Source organism: Aphelocoma coerulescens, chromosome 2 (genome assembly GCF_041296385.1).
Source record: "Aphelocoma coerulescens isolate FSJ_1873_10779 chromosome 2, UR_Acoe_1.0, whole genome shotgun sequence".
Lineage (NCBI taxonomy): Eukaryota > Metazoa > Chordata > Aves > Passeriformes > Corvidae > Aphelocoma > Aphelocoma coerulescens.
The window spans coordinates 30,339,459-30,360,818 of NC_091015.1; the positions used below are offsets into that span (position 1 = coordinate 30,339,459).

At 34.0% G+C, this 21,360-nt stretch overlaps 1 protein-coding gene across 9 annotated transcripts in view; it reads right to left on the reverse strand.

The window, feature by feature from the left end:
- The window catches only part of LOC138106396 (diacylglycerol kinase beta), a 425,706-nt gene that overhangs the window by 209,562 nt on the left and 194,784 nt on the right, over positions 1–21,360 (reverse strand). For all 9 annotated transcript variants that reach the window (XM_069006937.1, XM_069006936.1, XM_069006939.1 and 6 more), the window contains 3 exons: positions 18,585–18,683; positions 7,240–7,356; positions 2,770–2,843 (listed from right to left, as the gene is read on the reverse strand). In XM_069006937.1, coding sequence (XP_068863038.1) covers positions 2,770–2,843; positions 7,240–7,356; positions 18,585–18,683 — 290 coding nt within the window. The remainder of the gene's footprint in view (positions 1–2,769; positions 2,844–7,239; positions 7,357–18,584; positions 18,684–21,360) is intronic.

Below are 21,360 nucleotides of genomic sequence, written 5' to 3' on the forward strand. Positions count from 1 at the left end.
TGGCAAGACATAAAATCTCATACGGGGAACTGTGGGAACACTGGAGTCTTGATAATCTGCAATAACCTTTCTGTTTTCAATGAAAGTCAATTAAAAATCTTAATTTCATTCATTGTGACCTCTGAAACACAGAGAGTCCTAAGTAAAAACTGAGGAATAGTTTTCAGTGGAAGATTTGCTTAATCTGAATGAATCAAGATAATGAAATTCTGATCTACAAAAATTAGAAGGTTGTGGGTTTATTTTGCTTTCTTTTTCTCCCCTCACTGCTGTGGAAATCTTATTTTTGTTGCAGCATATCCTCTAGTCCCATCCTCTCAGCACCTGACCAGATTACAAAATTGCTATAATCAAAAAGCCTGACCTGAATGCCATTTACTTAAATGTTGGACTCGATGATCCTTGTGGGTCCCTTCCAACTCAGAATATCTGTGAATCACCATAACTGTGCATTTTGCAAAGTAATTTATGTCTTGAAATGTCTGTGATTTTACTTTCCGCAACATATAACTGCCACAAAATTGGAGGGTAGGGAATATATGGGAATCTTCTCTTTCTGGTGACTGACTGTAAAGCAGACAGATAAAACGCAAGAAAACTAAAAAAAGTTCAGTATTATTTCTCCTGAAAATGTTTTCATCACTTAGATTGAATACTCAAACTAATATACACTGTTAACATCCTTATTTTAGATTTTTGCTGCTGGCATTGATACGAAACATTAACATCTAAAAAAAGGAGGGCAAACCCCTTCTTACCAAATAGTCCATATGTGGACTTTTTGAAACCTTTTTGAATCTGGCTTTAGATCTAACCATGAGATATTATCTCCTGATGGTGGATGACCTGAGACATGTTTACATGACTATGCAGTTGACCTTCTGATTAAAACAAAAATACTGAGCCTGCGACCTTACACATTAGTATGCAATTTAACATTTTGTGTGTGTGTGTGGTATCAAAGCCAATTTAAGAAGTTCTTACACTTCACTATACTCATTTCTGGTGCCTGCCCTCACGCTATACGCTTAATTGCGTAATGACACTTGTGGATAATGGTACTAGTGAATGAAGTGTGTATAGGGCATCCATTTCTAAAATTCAAATAATTCCTGTGATCTGTTTGGCCTCAGTAACAGTTTTATTGACATAAACTGAGAAGTGTTAGACTGTAATACATGAAGGGGAGTAGGAGCTTGAGATGGGGATCAGGTTTTAAACTTGCTTTTACCCTGGAGAATATCTAACATTAAATGACATCCCTAATGCATTAAGCCCGTTCAGATAGTAACACTTGAGACCAATTACAAGCTGGGAACTGAAAGCTGTGAAACAGCATTTCATTAAATTGTTTCTAGGCTATAACTAACTATGTAAGTGCAGCTCTCTAACCTGCCTCTCACCTACATAATTGCAGACTGGATCTCTGATCTATTCACTTCATATTGGTACTATAAGAAGTCAAGCTGAGTGCTAGTGCAGATTACCTTCCACAAGACCCCTGACTGCACAGCAGACCAGGGCTACCTCACACTGTGACTGTGGCTGAAACATGAAAACTCAGGATGGCTCACACTGTTTTGTTCCAATTGCAAAGGCATGTTCTTGAAACTGCTGAGAATTAATGTTTTCGATCATTAACTGCCTTTGACACACCTAGCTGATATCTAGGTACACATAATCAGCTCTCAAGTGATAACCTGTTCTCTCAGAGGCCTTCAAATACAGTTTTAGTTAAATGCTCCTCAGCTCTAAGAATTACTCTAACAACTACTCTGCAGGATTTTTTCCCCTTTGACAGTCTACTTTTAGGGGCACAGGAAGACGTGGTCTAAGGGAGGCAGGGTGGAGGAGGTAGAAAAAACTTGACCCACCAGCTTTAGAATCACACTGGATCCCTCCTTTTGTGCTTCTGGCAACCCATATCACCAGTATCCATAGGTGTCACCTTCAGCTGGATCCTGGCCCAAAGACCATAATCTTTTCCAAGACTTGAAGTTACAGCACTGACATGGTGAACTAGGCTATAAAAATTTAGGGATTTATGTGATGATCATAAATGGCGATAGTGTTAGCATTTGGGATTCTGAAACATGCTCTGAAAAGTCTGTTTAGGGGGCAACTATTTCAGCTTTCCTGCCTGAGTACCTCTACTTTATCAGGCCTCTGATACAGTAACACTTAAACTAATAAACTCAGACATTTTAATTTAAATCAATATAATTACTGACACATGTAAAATTAATATGTCTTCAAGTTTGTGTGATCGGACTCTAATACTTTAACTGGATTTTTAGAATGCTTCCTATCTACAGAAATCAAAAGGTTTCTTTGAAGGAAATCTTATGAAGAAGCTTGAGAGCCTCTACTACTAAGTCTTTAAAAAGCAAATCATACATTAGAAAATTGAATACTGCTTCTAATTTACTGGCCTGCCTGTATAATCATTACAGAGATTAAAAGAAAACTCTCAGCACTTCAAAGTTTTAATACAAGATGTAGCAACTCACATCTTCATGCAAATCACACAAACCCATACACTGAATAAAGCTTTTTTTGATTTGAGACAAAACTATTCTATAAAATTAACTAGTTTTTAACTGGAGAATTTATAAGTACATGGATATAGGATGTCCAATTGTGAGGAATAACAATATAAAATTTTGGATTTTTTTCCTCATGTACAAACTTTTAAAATTCATTTTCAAATGTATCACAGACCAGAATCAAGAAAGAGAGGAAAAAAAGAGAAAGAAAAAAAACCCTTACCTTTCTCCTTGTTTCCCACCACTTTTAGGATTGACAAAAACTAAAAGTGGATGAGTGCCTGGAACTGGAGTGATCTAAAAGAAGGGAATAACACAGCCACTCATTAATGCTGTGTGTTGCATTCATTTTTTCCTATAGTAGACAGAAAACAAAAAGCTTAATGCAAACTCTATGTTATGCTATGTAATCCAGCTGGAAGCAATACCATAATTTGCAACAATCCTCATTTCATTAATTTGCCAGAAATTGCAAGTGACTTCTCTTTTAATGCTCTCTGTTTTACAGCTGTGTTGCAATTTTAACCTATAATGCCACTGAAATATTGAGATATATATATAATCTCTCTTTATATATACATTTATGTGTGTATGTGTATATATATATATATATCCATCAGTAGAGAAGAAAACTTTAAATGCAAATAATGCATGACTTACTCTGACAGTAATTCCCTAGAGAAAAAAGCTTAAAAGAAACTGTATTTTGGAGTGAGAAATGACACTATATTATATACTCTGAAGGTAAACTATAGCTATATGGAACATTGAACTTAAGAGATTTTTTTTTTTAATTACGACAATGATTACCTGTAATATTTGATAGGATCAGAAATCACAAACTTTTTTAAATGTGGCACCCATAATATTTCCAGGTGTTTAAAGGAACACCTTTCAGCTGATAAAGCTGAAAAACTTAAAAGGTAGAGGAGAAAACATATGGAAGAAAGGCAAGTCACAGGAAAAGAATGTTGAGGAGAAGGAAGGAAACAATGACTTCTACTATTATTTCTTTAAAATCCTTTTGTGTATGGAAAGTTTTACACGTTCACATTAATATTTAGCTTTACAAACACCTTCATTCTAAGTAATAGTGTTTGTCTGTGTTTTCAGACACTCTGAGATATGTGTGTTCATTGCCTTTACTCCATAGACTTGAACATTAAAAAATCACATCAGATGATCTCTAGTACAGGTTTTTAAACCATTTGGCTAGACCATTCATATTTAAAAGTATAACTTTTAGACATATATCAATTCCAGAATGTTTCAAACTCTACTAAGAGTTCAAAGTCAACATCTCCAAAGTCACATACGAACAACTTCAGAGATGAAGCTTAGACCATCTGTGTTTCAAAATGACACATTGAAAGGCCTTGCTCTAAATCCTTATTGATAATTCCTGAAATAACAAAATCTGAAGATTTCATAAAGTGTAATTTAAGGCAGAACCTGGGAAACATCACAGCTAAGGAGTTTTACAAGCATACTATAGATATATGCATATAATCCTACAGGCATCTAAAAGCACTTGTCTTTTGGTAGGAAATGTCAACTCTATTCATGATTTCACAAAAAATAGAATCAAATCTGTTCCAATGCATACAAAAAATAATGGAAAACTCCACGAACTCAGTGGTATTAAGCTTAGCATAAAACTCAGTATCACCTAGCACAGTAAAGTGCTGTATGTTGAAACATACATCAAATTGCAGAATACTGTGAAGTTTGTCATATATTTAATTTTTACCTACTCTTTTAATCAATTTTAGTTATTTAGCCAATTCCCATGGTGTTTATTCCTGTGAACTAAGTGTAAACCAATGGTGCTCACTGTGACAGAGATGGAATACCTACTGAAATCCCTTAGGACGCAGGTTAATTAATGAGACTCATCCTAAGGTTATACATGATCTATTACTTCCTCTAATTAGAAATAATAATCCTGATCATTATGCTGGTTAGCTAGAAAGAAGCAAGATGAATGTCCTTAACTATGATTAATTGTCTTTAAGTCGTGCAGACCTCCACTGCCACTAAGTTATCTGCCCACTGTCTGATGGAAGGAAGGTTTGGTCTTGATCTTTTTCTCAACAAAAGCTAAGTGATGGACTTATTTCTATTTCAAATCTTTTATTCTAAGACTCAACAATATTACTTCAAGTAGAAGGTTTTGAATCATCCAAAAAAAAAAAAAATCGAATAATTAGTCTATGTTCCACTCGGTTCCAAAATAAATTTTAATTAAATTTTTAGAGCTTTTCCAAATTACTTTTCCAGATAACATATGGTATTTTTATACAATGAAATGCAACTAAAGATTTGGACTAAATCAGTGAACATCTTCAAGCCCTAATCTAGCTCAATTTATAGGCAATCTTCAAGATGTTATAGGATAAGTGACTTAAAGTAAAAAGAAAAAGTGGTGCAGCACTTATACACAGTTTCTCCCATATTGAAAACAGAGGTCTAACAGCAGTAGTATGAAGATCTTTGCTTTGTTACCTTCTGACTTAAAACATAAATGAATGCAATTAACATACTGATTAAGTTTTCTGAAAAAAAATCCTCGCTTACTGAAGATCTTATTAAAATGAGACCATGCCAGCAGAATCAGAGTATTGAGTAGCATGCCAGATATGGGAGAATTGGAGTAGTATACTTTGATCAGATTTAGAATGTTTTCTCCAGACCATCTTTGGGCAAAGTACTATATTAATTACCAGTTATATTTATGGCATCTTACATCTTTGTGAGAATAGTTGAAAAATTACACTATCTGTGAGGAAAAAAAAGCCCTAACATTCTCATTGATCTCATCCCTTTCAGTAGGATAGCCTTCAAGGTCCACCCAGCCTTCACAATAATCAGGTTATCCTTATTAATGCCAATCAAAACTTTAGTATTTGATGTTATGGTGGATTCCTGCTGCTCAAAACCAATCTAATCCATCAGTGAAAAACAAAGATCACAGTATAATCAGCAAATTAGGGCCATCAGTGCAGAATTATTTCTAATGTTGTCACCATGATTACCAGTATTGTGTCATGCACTACATTACAAATGTGTCATTACAGAACACCAAGCACTTCAAAAAACACCTCAGATCTATTCAATAATAATTCTACTGTCTTCAACCCCACTCTCTTTTTCTCTGTCTCTAGTGGTAATAAAGAAAAGCAAGGATGAAACCCAGACTTTTAATTCATCTTGAAAAAAGAAGATAGAACACAGGTTTTGGATTGCACTAAAAAACTTAAGAGAAAATCTTATGACCTGAAAGCAGAACATATAATAATTTAAAGTTTAGTGTCAAAGAGTCAATGGTGATAGAAGTTGCTATTTTGAATAGACCAAGTATTATATCCGCCATGGTATCACATGAGTGGGAAATAGAGACTTCAAACACAGCTGAAAATAAACGATGAGCATAAGTAATCTAATGCTTGGAGTAAACACAAAATTCATAATGATACATGGTGCTGCAACCAAAAGGAGATGCCAAAGATGCTCCTCTATCAAGAATACTTTGGCTCACTGAATTGCATGGGTATCACCCAAAAGTTAGAAAACACTGTGTGTTTCCTTTAGCACAAACTTATTAATCACACTGTGACTGATTACACAGAACTTGAGCTTTCTTTTCAATTAAGACTCTAGTCTTTTTGCTTCATGTTTTGTCACAGATGATCTGGGTAGCAATGAAGCCTGTGAAATTGGTAAGTACAGGAAGAGATTGTTGAAAGCAATGGATAATGATTGCTGTAATGTCCAATTATACCATCAATGGAGCAGCCATATGACTGGATAGGTTTTAGGGGGGTTTTTTCGAGTTTTGTTTGGATTTTTTTCCCATCTTTGGGTTGTCATAACAAGAATGTTTGACTAATCTAAAAAGACAAAACAATACAATAAGCCTTCCTAGCCTGACACAATACACAAGAAGAAATAATTATGAGGCATAAAGTAATTGATATACGGTAACAGAATCTTTTTACTGAAGCTCAATTGCAACATATCAAAAGATAGAGAGAACAGACAACTATGATTATCATATTGTTATCATTATGGTAATTTAACTCCTGAGGAAATAAAGCAGCAGCATCCTGCATATGGACATCAATTTCACTCAAAACTACTCATATCTCAAGGGAAAAAAGTCAGCAGTTCAGGCAGAACTTCTGGCATGCCTCGAAGTCATCACCCTTAAATAACATTAGCTCATCACACACAAGTTTTTCTTTCAAGTAGAAAAACTTCCATTTTTATTATAGATATTGCTAGTAACGAAAACACGTTGCTTCTCACCACTGTTAATGTTGATATGCCAAAATGGTCCAAATGAGAATAGTTGACAGTTATCAAGACAGACTTAGATGAATAACGTAGATTTACACAACACTGCATGACAGATACCAAAATAAACTAGTTCAGCTTCACCCTATGACAGAAATGTTTTAGAGCTAGTCCTCCTTCCCCCTTAATGTTTAGGAAATCCTAACAATCACATGAGAAGAAGGTGTGTATCACAGGATTCCAAAACCAATAGAAGAATTTATCTATTGCATTTTTAAATATGTAAAATTGAAGTATTAGAAGAGTGAATGCATATTCCAATTTAAACATTTCTCACTCTATCATTGTCTTCATACCTAAAATCATCTGCTTAATATTAGAACACCAATAATCACACCTGAAGGCCTTGTCCATCTACGGTGACAGAATTTGCTCTTTGCATTTTGTTCCTTTCTCCCAGTTTGTTCATTTGCTGGGGGCAACTCTTTTCTTTTTTCACTGTTGCCTGTCTTTCCTTGAAAAGAGAAAAGGAGAAAAGGGAGCATTGTAACACATTATATAATGCTATACAACTGTAACTGAGACTGTACCTCCACAAAGTTATTTTTTGACTAGCGAGTAATGTCAGACTCTGCTTTAATGAAAATGAGATCTCAGTCAAGTTAATACACAATGTCTGGCCACTTCACATAACATCTATCTATGTGCCTGGACATTCCATAATGACTAGGCAATAGATGGATGAAAAGTGTGCAGTCACAACACAAATTAATGCAATGATGTGAAAAGATAATCTGACATTACCAGGGTTCCATTCTGAAACTTGAAAGCCAATCATACAATACACTTGATTGTTTAATAAGGACATTGCTGAGAGATGAGTAATTTTTCAAAATTTCATCCTGACTGCTAGCAAAAGTTGGATGCTTCAGAGTACTTTACCGCTTTGGCAAAATATACCTGGTCTAAATGTACCATAATCAATTGGCTGAGCAGCTTTTTATAAAATATGTCTTTTGTATCAGAAGGAAACCAGAACCTAATCAGATTCTAAGTCACTGGCAACTTTTGATGCTGATACACAATAAGATAGCTATCTGAAAGATAAAAACTCAGAATTATACTATTGAAATCCTATTTTCAACTGTTATCAGGCCATTTCAGAGAACTCTGCACGGAAAAAAAAAGTATTCTCATTCTTTGTATCTCATTTATTCTATTTATAAACTGCACCCAGCATGTCCTTTCAGGTTGTCCAAAAAACACACCATAAATTAAAACAGCAGATGTTTATCAAATAGAATCAGTGTCTCCAATCCCAACCGCACCCCAACCACTTTTCTCACTTCACAAGCACAAGGAGGTTTTAAACTAGTCAAGGGAATGGGCTGGCACAAAGCTGCTGCACTAGAAAGGAGCATGAAGGACATTGTTGCACCCCCTGCAACTGCATTCAGTAACAAGTTCATTAAATGTTACCATTTACATTCCATACCAGGCCAAACCCATTTCTGTGCTACCTCTGATAAAGCCTTAGGGATCGTAGTAGCAATTAATGCATGAAAGTCTTTCAGGAGCAGTTTTTACTGGTAAGAAGCACTGACACAGATTCTGTCAGGAAGGGAATAACTCCCAGCTTAATACAGTGCCTTCTAACACAGATGTGGACCCTGACTGTTTTTAAAGCATCTTTAGTTTCTTTAACTGAGACTGACAGAGTCTCAATCTAGTCCTGATGCAAAGAGTGGTCCAGGTCATCCTAGGCTACCTTGGGTAGCCAGGTGCTTGGGGGAATTGTGACAACCTGACCACATTTTGTATGAAAGGACTGACAAACCTATGCCACAGGAAAAAAAACAACCAGGAGAGTCTACATAACTGTCTGTATGCAGTGAGATTCCTAAAAGGTTAGTTAACAGAGCTCTTGGATGCTTTGAGTAACTCGGCTGGTGCAAGATGAGGTCCAAGACTCCAGACTACAACACCCTTGCTTTAAAGAGAAAACAGTAGAAGCAATTAGAGCTATTCACCTCATCCTTAAAAACACTGTACATATCACTCCCTAAGAAATCACCAACTCTGCACTTACTTATTTGATAATTTTTTTCAGAAAGTAGAACTAGGATGAGGCACCCAAAGAGAATACAATTTTTAACTAACACAAAACATTTTGCACAATGGTATTGGTTAGTGCCAAGGATAGAAAGTAAGATACTTCAATATGAAGGAAGCTTCACACTTCATTACAAATTTAAGAAGTTGCTTTGGGGTTTAAACAACTTTGTAAGTAATTACCCTTAAAAATCACTACCTTTATAAAAAGGAAGCATACCCTGCTAAATAGGATTTTACATTGTGGCCAAATCTGTCTCATGGAAACATCTTCAAAAATCAAATCAGATGGCAGTAAAGCAGAGTAAAAGCTAGTAAAAATTGTGATTTCTAACAAAAATCAGAGAGGGTGAGCAAATTTTAAAAGGTCTAAAAAAAATCTCAAGCTAAAGGACACATTTGTGATAATTCAGAGAAAAAGTTAACAGAAAGTAAGATTCAGCACGTTGAGTTTGTGCATTTAGAGGTTAAAAAAACATTAAAAACAGGCCTACTTATAAAGTGTGGCACTAAAAATCTTCTTGCATGTATCATGCTACTATTTAGAGGAAAAATATTTATACACTGCTAAGACCTGTGCCCAAGCTTGCTGTTATTTATGACTCAAGTAAAACACAGTAACAATTACCCAAAGCAAAGTTTTGGATATTGGGGTGATACAAATACAGCATGATATAAAAACCAGTAAATACCCTCAGCTGGCCTTAGACCTATGACTGCTGCATTAAAAACATTCCTTCTCCAATTTATATTTCCTGTCCCATAAGAAAACCACTGCTTGACTCAAAAAGACAATACAAGATTAGGTCATATATCTCACATAACATAAAGGAAAAAGTATATTCATGATACAGAATTGTCTGTGAATAATATGGTCAAAGATGGATACCTGGTCTCATTAACATTGAAACTCTGCTTTCGTCACTGATGATTTTTGAAGAAAGTACAAATAAAGTATTTCATATCACCCATCTTATATGAGTATGATATCCCCATACGTGTCACCATGTCTACCAATGCTTTCTAAAACATTGCTGAAGAAGTTGACAAGAGATTCTAGATTTCCTAGAGTTATATATTCTGTAATTTTTAGCTTTGTGTCACACTAGTGAGGACTTGACATATGTGACATAATGTGACAAACTGTATCATAATTCTAATGAATAAATCTGTTAATGGAACACAAAAATATTTACCACTTCATTAAAAAAATATTTTTAAAATATTCTTGTACAGACCCTTTCTCTTACATATGAAATACCAGTTGTGCCTGACCTAGACTATCTTCTTTTTGGGAGCTACAATATTACTAAGATATCAGAGAGCGTCAGGAAAAAAACAACGCAATTTTTAAATGAGACAAAAACATAAGAAGATAAGAATGGATAACAGGCTAAAAATTCTAATAACGTTAAGAAAAATTTGACATGCATTAATAAAATGGTTTTATAAAATGCAAAAATTTACCTTTCAAGGTAAGAAATATTTCTCTAACAGTTGTGCTATTTTTAATATTTTGCTAAATAAAGCATACAAAATGATCAATGTACCTGTGAACCATTTTGTTTTGTGAACATGCATGAGGTTGACAGAGGTACTGAATACAGCATTTTAGACGCTAGTGTACATTTTGATGGCTCAAGGAATGAAGTTTTTTGTGCTTTTGATATGTGCCAGAGCACATACCTTCCAAAATAGTACTTACCACAACAAAAAATTTTTCCACCCCTTTTTGCACTTCTCATATCTTATTTTCTCCCTTGAATTCCCACTTTGAAGTCAATATTCATTAGCTGGAGCTTCTACCATTCATACTGCTCCAGAGAGACCACTGCCAGGTGAGAACTACGCAATTGCATCTATCCCATACTCCAAATCAGAAAATAATTGACAAGTAAGAAAGGACTTTGCAAATAATAACCCAGAATATCATCTCTAGATTTTTGGTTCAGCCCCAAAATGCACTTCATAGCAGAAAGAACGTACAATATCATGAACTGTTAGTACTCAAGCGTTCCTAGACGCCTCCTGCTACGCACCTCAGGGAGCAAACCTCCTAAAGTGGGAAGCGTCTGTTGGAAAAAGAGAATGTTAGGCTGCAACACCAAACAGCTGGGATGGCAAAGGGCATGGACAGAGTGTTCACAAGGAATGTTACCTTGCAGCAGTCATACTTAACAAAAATGTACATGGTACTTTGTTACACTTTTGCACAAGTGTACTTTCCCAATGTTTGGCTGTCATAGTTTATAATTTACACTCTGGAAAGTATGTGTGGGATCATTTTAACACCAGCTAACAATATTACAAAACCTGAGGACTTTAGTCTTTTGAATAGCAAAAAGAGCTACTTGATACCTGGAAAGCTATTTTTATTTTATCTTCCAAGTCTTTGAATCCTCATCCAAATCAAGAAATCTTGTTTAAAAAGCCTTCCTCTGCTACAATTAACAAGCTATGCATCATTAATCCTCAAAAAATGCTCATATTCTTTCTTTAAATAGAGGTAGAATCTTTTCCTTTACACAAAACACTAACATTTATAAATATCATACTCTATCATAGCTGTTAGGATAAAAACAGATGAATAGTTACTAAAGGCTTACTAAAGAGATACCTCTTTATATTTTAACTGCTGACACAGAATCCAGGGCAAATACGGGAACAATTGCTTTTTCTCACTTTGCCTTTTAATCAGTAACTGCAAATATATTTTTGTAGATTATTTCCTACACAAGATTATCTAAATTAATATATTTCATAACATGAAACAACAATTTACTTATACATTATATAGGATTGCAAAGTCATTAGTAAATGCTTAATACCATTACACAGTTTGCCAACTTAAAACTTCAGATTACTTCTCTTAAATTATAATTGCTTCTTTTATAATATATATTTTCGGATGAAGCATACACCCTGTTTGGGCATGGGGTTGCATAACGAGGGAAGTATATTTTTATGTTATTATGCATAAACTAAAATAGTTATTTTAAAAAAATCTTATTCTGGAACTCTAGAACTTGAACTTAAATGATACTGACCAAAGGAATTTGGTCACAGATCAGATGGAACACATGGAAGACCAAGTAAAGATATCCTCAAATGCTTGCAAGATGAAGGCCATGGAAATTTAAATTTGTGACTTGAATACCAAACTGATGCTTTGGGGGGGGGGGTTTAAGGAATTTGAAGAAAGGTTGCTCCTGATTCCTTAGATCTATTTTGTTTAATGTAATGGGAATCTTTAAGAACATAATAATAATAATAGGTTATTAATAATATTAGGTACTCCTAGACTGTAATTTTGTAAACTTATATGGCATTCAAGACCCTACTTACAAAATTCCCATTCCATGAAATTTCTGTCCATAATTATACAATAATCAAAAAGAATTAAAGATTCAAAAATCCTGAAAACCAAAAAAAACCCAACACATTGCCACTATGCCAAAACCATGGGGGGCAATCTACCTGTAGTATCCATGAGATATCACATCCGAGTAACTGTGATTCAGATGAGCTAAACTATTTTGAAAATTTATTTTATAAATTCTCCACATTTCCAGCTCTAACTCTGTGTACATGCTAATCAAAAGAGCCAATATTAGAATACCACATCATGCTGTCTTGAAAGCTCATAGAGCTGTAGCACAATACCCAGCTCTAGGCATCCCTAGACATCCCTAGGCAGAAGCTAAAAGTCATCCTGTGGACAAGATTATTAACCAATTCTCAGCAAAAATACTGTCCAGTGAGCTGCACATGCCCATACTATAAAAGGAAAGTTAAGGCTTCTATTTAATTTGAGAGCTGTCTTGAGAAAAGCATTTGCAGCTATGGAAAAAAAAAATAAATGGAAAAATCACATTACATTTTGTCATCCATAACACTGGTAGCCAAAACACATGCAACAAGACAAGGCTGGAATGGAGAATATGGCATTTAAGAATAACTTCTAAAACTGCTGACTGTTCCCTCTTCTGAACAAGGAATCACTATGTGATAACATTTTAAACGTACTTTGTGCTGCTTCTTTAGTTTTTCTAAGTAAAAAGGTAAAGAATTACACACCAATTCACAATCAAGTCTTTCTCATTTAGCATGTTGGCCTTAGTTCATTCAGTTTTCTGAGGACAACTTGCCTTACATCTTGCACCCATTCAATGTATGCATCAATATATGGTCCAAGGCTTTCAACTGGATTTGCAACTGAAAATGAACTTGGGCTATAGCAGCTGATTATGTACACTATCCAAGAAAGACAGAAGTGTTGGAAAAGAATTTTGAAAATAAAATCATATTAAACTCCAATGAGAGAGAATGTAAGGAATAAACTTTAGACAGTAGTGATGAGCTGTGGGCAGGCTAGTGGACATAACTTAAAATGATTGAATGGCTGCCATTTCAGTTTATCAGCATCTTATTATTTTAACATTGAACTGTGTTTGTCGAACAGCTAATTAGTTAGGAAGATACATTTTCCTCCAGGGCAATTATTAATTTCCTTCTGACTTCAAAGAAATGAAAAAGCTCTTAGTGTAGATAAGCACACCATTATATTTCAAGTCTGATTTAGATTCTCAGAGAACTGAAGCTGCAATATGATACACAATTGAAAAGGAAAAAAGTGGTTTGTTTTGTTTTTTAAATCTCTTTCAATTGCTATGTCATTACTTAATATTCAACAACCAGACTTAACTTCAACTCCCCCCCCAAGCATATATATTCAAATAACTTTTTTTTATAGTATCTTTGTTCAGAAACTCAGGATAAGGCTAGTACTCAACTTCAAAGGACTGAGTTGCTCATAAAATGCTTACACACTGCACTGACTTTCTGTGCTCCATTTTGAGTTTGGATTCAACTGAGCTAAAACTGATCTCTACTATTATAAAAACAGAAGAATCATTTTAGGATTAATAACTGGAAAGGGGATTAAGAAAACTCATTCTTCAACCAGGCACTGCTAATTCCCTTTTTCTCTCTCTACAACTCTGCTTTCCTATGTGAATAACGTCTACATACCTCACAGGAAAATAGTATTAGTAAAACATATTACCAGACATGGAAGAAATATCTATTGAACTATGTTGCAATTATAACGTAGCCAATAGCTATTCTATCTAGTCTAAATACTGATAGTGGAAGAAAATTCTTAAACAGTATTTTCAACTTTAATTCTGTATTACTTTTGGTCAGAATGTCAACACACTTGTTATATTTACACAAAAAGTTTGAAGCTATAGATCATAATGTATATTGTTTAGTTGAATAAGGCACATTTTCTATCTAAAATATTTGTAATCTGCTGTGTACATTGTTCTACATGCCTAAATAGAACTAGTCATAAACAAAAGGTTTTTGAACATTTATGGTTTTGTACAATAAAATGCCAAATCAAAGAGGAATCAGATACATCTGTTTTCTCCTCCAAAATATGTAGCCATTTATATTTTAAAATAAGAGGTCAAGTGAATTCAACTTATGATGGTATTTTATATTAGTGTATCTAAACAGATCTACACTATGATGTATAAAAATTCTATATATTTTAAATATATCAATTTATCTCTACATTCCATATTTACATAAATTGTATTTATGCTTAGATGACTTTGTCCTAAAATGTTATAACATCTTCACTACACAAAACAAAAGTCAAATTCATTCACAAGAGAAAAGAAACAAAATGCATATTGTTTCAAACTTTTTATCATGATGACCCATTTTTCCCAGAATGAAAAACAATGAAGTTGGATATCAAAACACAAAGAAATGTACCCAGTTTTAATTTTTTTTTTAATTTCTTACCTTCCATATTATACCAGAGTCTCCACCTTTGAAATAAACTGGTTACTATGGGGACAGTGATAATTGCAGTATAGTAATGCTCACATTATAAGCAGGGTACCTTAGGCTTTACAATTTATCCTTTAATTTAATTTTTATTCCACAATTAACAGTTTTAATTATAATTTTAGAAAAACAATTAAAATTGTTAGAAATTAAGTGAAAAAATTCATTGTAAAACTCACATATATAATAGGAGAATCAAAATCATCATGCATTATAAAATAAATACACATCATTATTTATTAAATAGTAAGCTTTTATTGGTTGGTCACTATCCAATGCTGTATCTATTTTGGTGGGAAATTGAAAATCTAATTACTTTTCTACAGACATAAATAAAAATTAGAACATCCTATATGGTCATCAGTAAATGGGGCAAAGTAAAGGAAGGCATGAAATGAAGACAAAACGTATGCTAGCATTTTTCCCTTTCTGCCTCATAAAGGGACAGAGTGAGGAAAACTGTCTCATAAGCAGAGACCCATCTTGTTTTCTTCACTACTCACTCATCTCATTCCAAACCCCAGTTTTAAACCTGGTTATGATCTAATTCTGTACTCCTGGTAGGCTAGGATTCAATTGAGTTAAAGATTTTTAAACTCACTGCCAGTCAACCTTATCATGAACTTTCATTATGTGCATGTAATTAATTGGGTCCAATGAACAATATCAGTACTGAGTTATAGACTTCTCCCCCCCACCATATAATTAGAATATAATTACCCACAGGATATCAGAATGATGCAAAACCTTTCCTCTAAATGTGCCCTCATTAGGAAACAAGTCTCAATGTACATTTATTCAATCAGTATGAATTAATTAAAATGTTACTGAAATAAAAGAGAGTAACATTAAAGTGTATCTGACATCTATTAAAAGACTATCACTTGAGATCTGCACACAGTTTATAACAAAACTCATTTAACTTGAACAAAAAACTTCACCATACAACAAGTCTTATATATGGTAAACAGAAAAGTAAAAAGGACTAAAGTTGACAGACTATATTTTACTAAGACACTTAAAATTACTGCAGTGAGATATGAAAAATCTTTATAAGACATTGAATCTTGACAGATATGTGATGTTTTCATGATGTACACAGTATCAACTACATGAGTTTCCCCATTGTTTCTTTTTCAGCTGACAATGTAGCTTATTGTATTTAAGAATAACATTTGACAAGCTCTTTTTTTGTGCAGTTTTGAAGACGGGAGGGCCATTATTTAACTTAGACTAGCCATCCAACTTTCACTTGATGAGGCATTTTGGTTCTCTCTCCAGCCACTAAGAGTCAGTCATCTGAGAGATTTTTGGTAGCACTGGTATAATACATGGTGCTGTGAAATGCAATGTCTGAAAAAGTCCTTTAACTGTGCAGAAATTGTTGAGGCTGGACCTCACAAGAACTGAAGAAATGAGACATGAGAAATGCTGGATGAAAAAGGCAAAAATATGAATGTCCCTAGTTCTGCAAAAGAGAAGAGATGAGAAGCGATTCAGCCTGTACTCTTGAAGGAAAACTTAGGAGAAGGCATCTTGTTCTGAGATGAACTCTGCAGTTTTCTGGAGGGAATCCGGACTTCCAAAGTTGCAGGTGGAAGGGAGGGCAAACATTTTTAGGAGATCAAAAATACAAGATTTTTCATCTTGCTATTTTCCCTATATTCTATGGGAGAAGAAGATACATTCTCTGGCACCTCAAAATACTCAAGGATAAGCCTGGTACAGCAAGCATTATGCTTATCTGCTTTATTTACCTTCCATGTATACACTGCATTGCAAGAATATTAATGCTCAGCTGATCTCTGAAGCTAAATGTGTGACCTGGGCAAAGGACCCTTCCACTGTCAGATTTGTAGGTCTGATAACAGACACACTTCCTATTGCATGGTTAGACAGTTTGGACAAGGATCTAGTCACTGGTTTTGCTGTCATTATTGAGAATGCTGGTCTCACATACACTGAAGTATTATGTTTCTCAAAAGGAATCCCCATAACAGGAAACAGGAGACACTAATTAAAAAATTACTAACACAAATTATATGCACACTATAACCAATCAGTTTTAGAAGAAATTACTATTAGCTAATTCAGTGAGGTAGTATCTGTAACATAATTAAACTCAGGATTTTAATGCATTTTTGGAAGAAACTACTAGATGAACAAATGTACTACAAAATTATAAAGTCCCCATTAAATCACAGTATTTTCCATTCCTAACAATATAAATTGAGCTGAAATACATGTCTTGTGTTGCATTGTCAGTAACATGATTCCAACACAGGAAAACATATTTACTTCTGCTTAGGTCTTGAAAATTTGGAGATAAAACAAACCTATTCAAGGGTGATTTGACTCTAGAGTGGTTTTACATATCCTCTAAACAACTTAACTAAACTCCAACTGTGGAATAAAAATCTTAATTCCCCTATTCCTCTTCCTCTCCTGAAAAGAAAATGTAGTTACGCCAATATAATTGAAGATAAAATTTCATGCTGAGGTTTCATTCCGTTTATACCAATGGCAAATGATAAATAACATTAAAATGAAAACAATAGCCCAATAACAGAATCATAGTTTCCAGATGCAGACTTTTAAAGTATGACCTCAAATCCTGAAAATTAAATAAGGTAATACAGAATATAATCATCCAACAAACTTAAAATAGTATTTTATAACTATTAATCAGAACTTGTCCAGATAATACCAAAATACCATAGAGACAAGTTAGAAAGCCACTCTTGCGACTTAAAAAATACCTAAAATATTTCATAAATATTTAAGGCAGGTTTCCATTGGATTATTTCATTGAGAGCCATGGAATAATCCCAGTTTACACAAGAAGAGGGCCAAAGCCTAGCATCTGTTCCTTAGCAGATTTATAAACAAATGGACGAAAGGATTCATTACAAAACAAGTAATTTACAATAGGGATGAATATTATTCCAAATGATCAGCAACTGGTTTAAGATTAGGATGTATATTTTCTTTTTTGCCTCCCCTCAATAAATTACGCTTTCTTAAGTTCAAGCATTTCTTACACTTATTATGAAATATGTTTAAAGAGGACCTCTCATCTGTTCTCTTATGAATATGATGATGCTATGACTTTCATCAGCATAAAATATCCAATTTAATATGTGAATACGTAAGTTAATTCTAAAGCTCCTTTCTAATGATAAAATGGTCAGCTCTTTTCTATGCAACCTACACATAGCATGCATTTTTATTTTCATTGAATTGAGTTATTGTTTTTGTGGACAGAGAAATTTACTGTCCACGACTGCAGAATAAAATATACCATAATGTTGATGCATAGCTTACTGCAAGACCAGTGTCATCATTCTAGGTAACCTCCGGCTTAGATCAGAGACCTCAGCATTGCAGATATACAATATGCATCCCAAGCAAAAACTGCCCATAAGAATAACTTCATTATTCTGGGAAGTTGGATCTATAAAAGATGTAAAATGTAGAAGTGTCCTGCCTATACAGTTTCTGGTAAGTACAGTCTGAATAAGTGATAAAACCTGAGTCAGCTTCAGTTATAATATGCCCTACAGAAAGTTCATTCTCACATGAAGGAAAATGCAATACCCAGAGGGTAAAACACTTATGCCTATAAACCCATCATCCAGGGTTACACATTGTGTTTAAGGCTCACATAGCCCTGTGAATTTAACAAATACCTGGCAGTCAGTCCCAGCAGTGTTTTAATGCTGCATATGATAGAGGATTACATCTGAAATTAACATACAGACAACTCACCAATACTACTGGGCAGATTGATGTGGGTGGTAAAATATGGTCCTTCAAAGGTCCACAGTCACATTCAGGTTTCAGATGTGAAGCACACTTGTTATGCAACTACATGAAAACAGAAAATTAAGATTCAACTTAGACATTTTACTATTACAGCATAAGGAAATGGGCATCCTAGAATGGAGTGAATTTCATTAAATTAATGATTACCAAAGTACTGGAAGGAAAATGAAACACACTACAGTGGAAAGCAGATTTATATTGAAGTGAAGAATGATGGATTAAAGTAGGGGAAATTGTATGTGTGGATCAGCACACAAAATAAGAACATTGCACAGCAGTACAGTAACACCAGCATACTGTTAATAGTGACCAAAAGCTTCATTTCAGAAGAGAGCTTCTTGCACTGAGCCAGGAACTTCTGTTCTACTACTAGTGAGTAATTCAAGGCAGCTTTTGGCACTACTGGTGTGACTCTGTTTCCTTCCTGAAACTGATACTATAGATTTAAATATAACAGAAGAATACAGGAATATCCTACATTAAGCTTCATTACGTAAATTTTGGTCTTGATTGAATCAGTGTTCAGCCTTCCACTGAGTGCTGAGGAACCAGAATTACTCTCCTTTTTCTAATTTATGCTTAGAATTCATCCAGTTTTCTTGAAAGCAATGACTAGTTCTACTCTGAAAACATGAAAAGAATATCCTCAAGTCTGCTGACTGGAAGAGCAGTGGTTGACTTCCGTTTTGTTACAGAGGTTGAATGGACAAATGTGTATATAACGGGAACATAAAATGGCAACAACTAGTGATAAATGATGAAATATTTCACATTAGCAATCAAGAGTTCTTGTTCATAATTTAGAATTTAATTCAAATGTCTCTAAATATTCAGCCATGCAGTACAAAGGCACAGTTGCATGTTTGGATCACGCAAAGCATTCACATTTAATTGGTATACTTCACAGTATCATTAGAGATAGTCAGAATAAAATAAACTTAATATCGTGAAATTTTGTGAAGTTTATTTCTCTGGACTCAATGATGTTAAAGGTCTTTTCCAACTTAAATTATTCTGCATTTTCATCTCTGCATTGATTCAATAAAATGCATTAAGGTGTTCAGATAGTATCCACTTCCCATAGAGATGGATATTTTTTAAAATAATATTTATATTTACAGTAAAAAAAAATCAGGCTAATAAATATGAGGAGTTGTGAGGTAAAAATCTTACAAACATAAAATTTAACTAGTATAACAGGTAGCATACAGAATTAGTCCATCAGGTTCAAAAGCTGTTACAAAATCTGTAGTTCAGGGTCTGCACCTGTAAATTACAAGTTTTTCAATGACTGACTCATTTTCTCTTAAATGGTTTAACTCATATGAACTCTATTAAAATTACAATAAAAATGTACCAATTGCTGATGTATATAAACTTTACTGGTAATATGGTCTTCATAAAATTATCTGGTACAGTTAATTTTGACATGACATTTCTGAATTTTGAACTGAATGGCACCTAATATTAGCCTTGTCCATATTCATTTATACTGCAAAGTTACCTTTTTAGGCAGTTACTTAGCAACAGAAAATAAAAGTCTAACGAGTTTCAATTTACTCTGAGTATTAAAGCCTTATTGTGAGGGTATTTTGGTAGCCCTGTAATCTAAATCATTTGTCATGCTAATTCTCTGCCTCAGTGGTAAGGCTACTTGTACCATAATTAATGCACACCAGGCCATGTTACATCAAATAAAAGTATCTTCACACATTCAGTGGTAATTAGCAGCTTTGCAACTCAGTGGCATGCAAACTTATCTATGAAAAAATAGCTTAATCTTCTTATTAGTCTCTGCTGATCTCTGACAACAGAATTGGCACATAGCAAATAACAAAAAAGGTAGAAGAAATGTAGCTTCGATGAAAACAACACTTTGACACAAAGATATAAAATAATATGCATCCCTCTCAAAAAAAAAAGTATTTTGGCAGGTTTTAAATACATTTCCCAAAAACTCTGTTATCCTAAACCTATTTCTGGTAGAATATTACCTCCCTCACAAACCTGTAAAGCAGGAAAAAGTGTATATGCTGGAGAGAAAAGGAGGGAAAGAAAATTTTCATGACCATGGTAGAGAGCTATGAAATTCATATGGAAGAGGGATCATGGATTTGGCTGACAAGCCAGTATAACAAGCCTCCTTAGTGAAAAACACCTCTAAATTTTGGGACTTGAGTCAGTTATTTGACATCAGAAGTGACCCTATTAAGTTGTAAGGACAGATATTTAAAATGCCTCCAAATCAGTGCTTCGATTGTAAGCCGTAAATGTGTGGTACAAGGAGTTGAAAAATGCCTGAAGGATGTGATGATAATTATATAACTTCAGAACATCCATTCAAAAATCTGTTAGAAATTTAAAACACTTTTTTTCTGTAATAAAGGTGCTACTATTAGAAAATGAAGTTATTGCAACAGAATGTATCGAATACATAGAATTGCAAGTGAATAGGAGTTTGAAAAATAATTTGCAGTATTAAAAAATACTCATTCTTCATTTATGTGTCTAATTTACATCTGAAGCGATAAAAAGAATTAAAAATATTATTAAATTTATTTGAAAATAAAAAATTACTTTTTAAAAAAATCTTTAAATTACTGATGGAAATAAATTGAAAAATTGTAAACCTTAGTGCCAACATTTTCAATTTCAGCTCTCAAAAAACACACACCCATTTCTAATTGGAATCTTGACAGCTATTTAGGCATTTAAATAA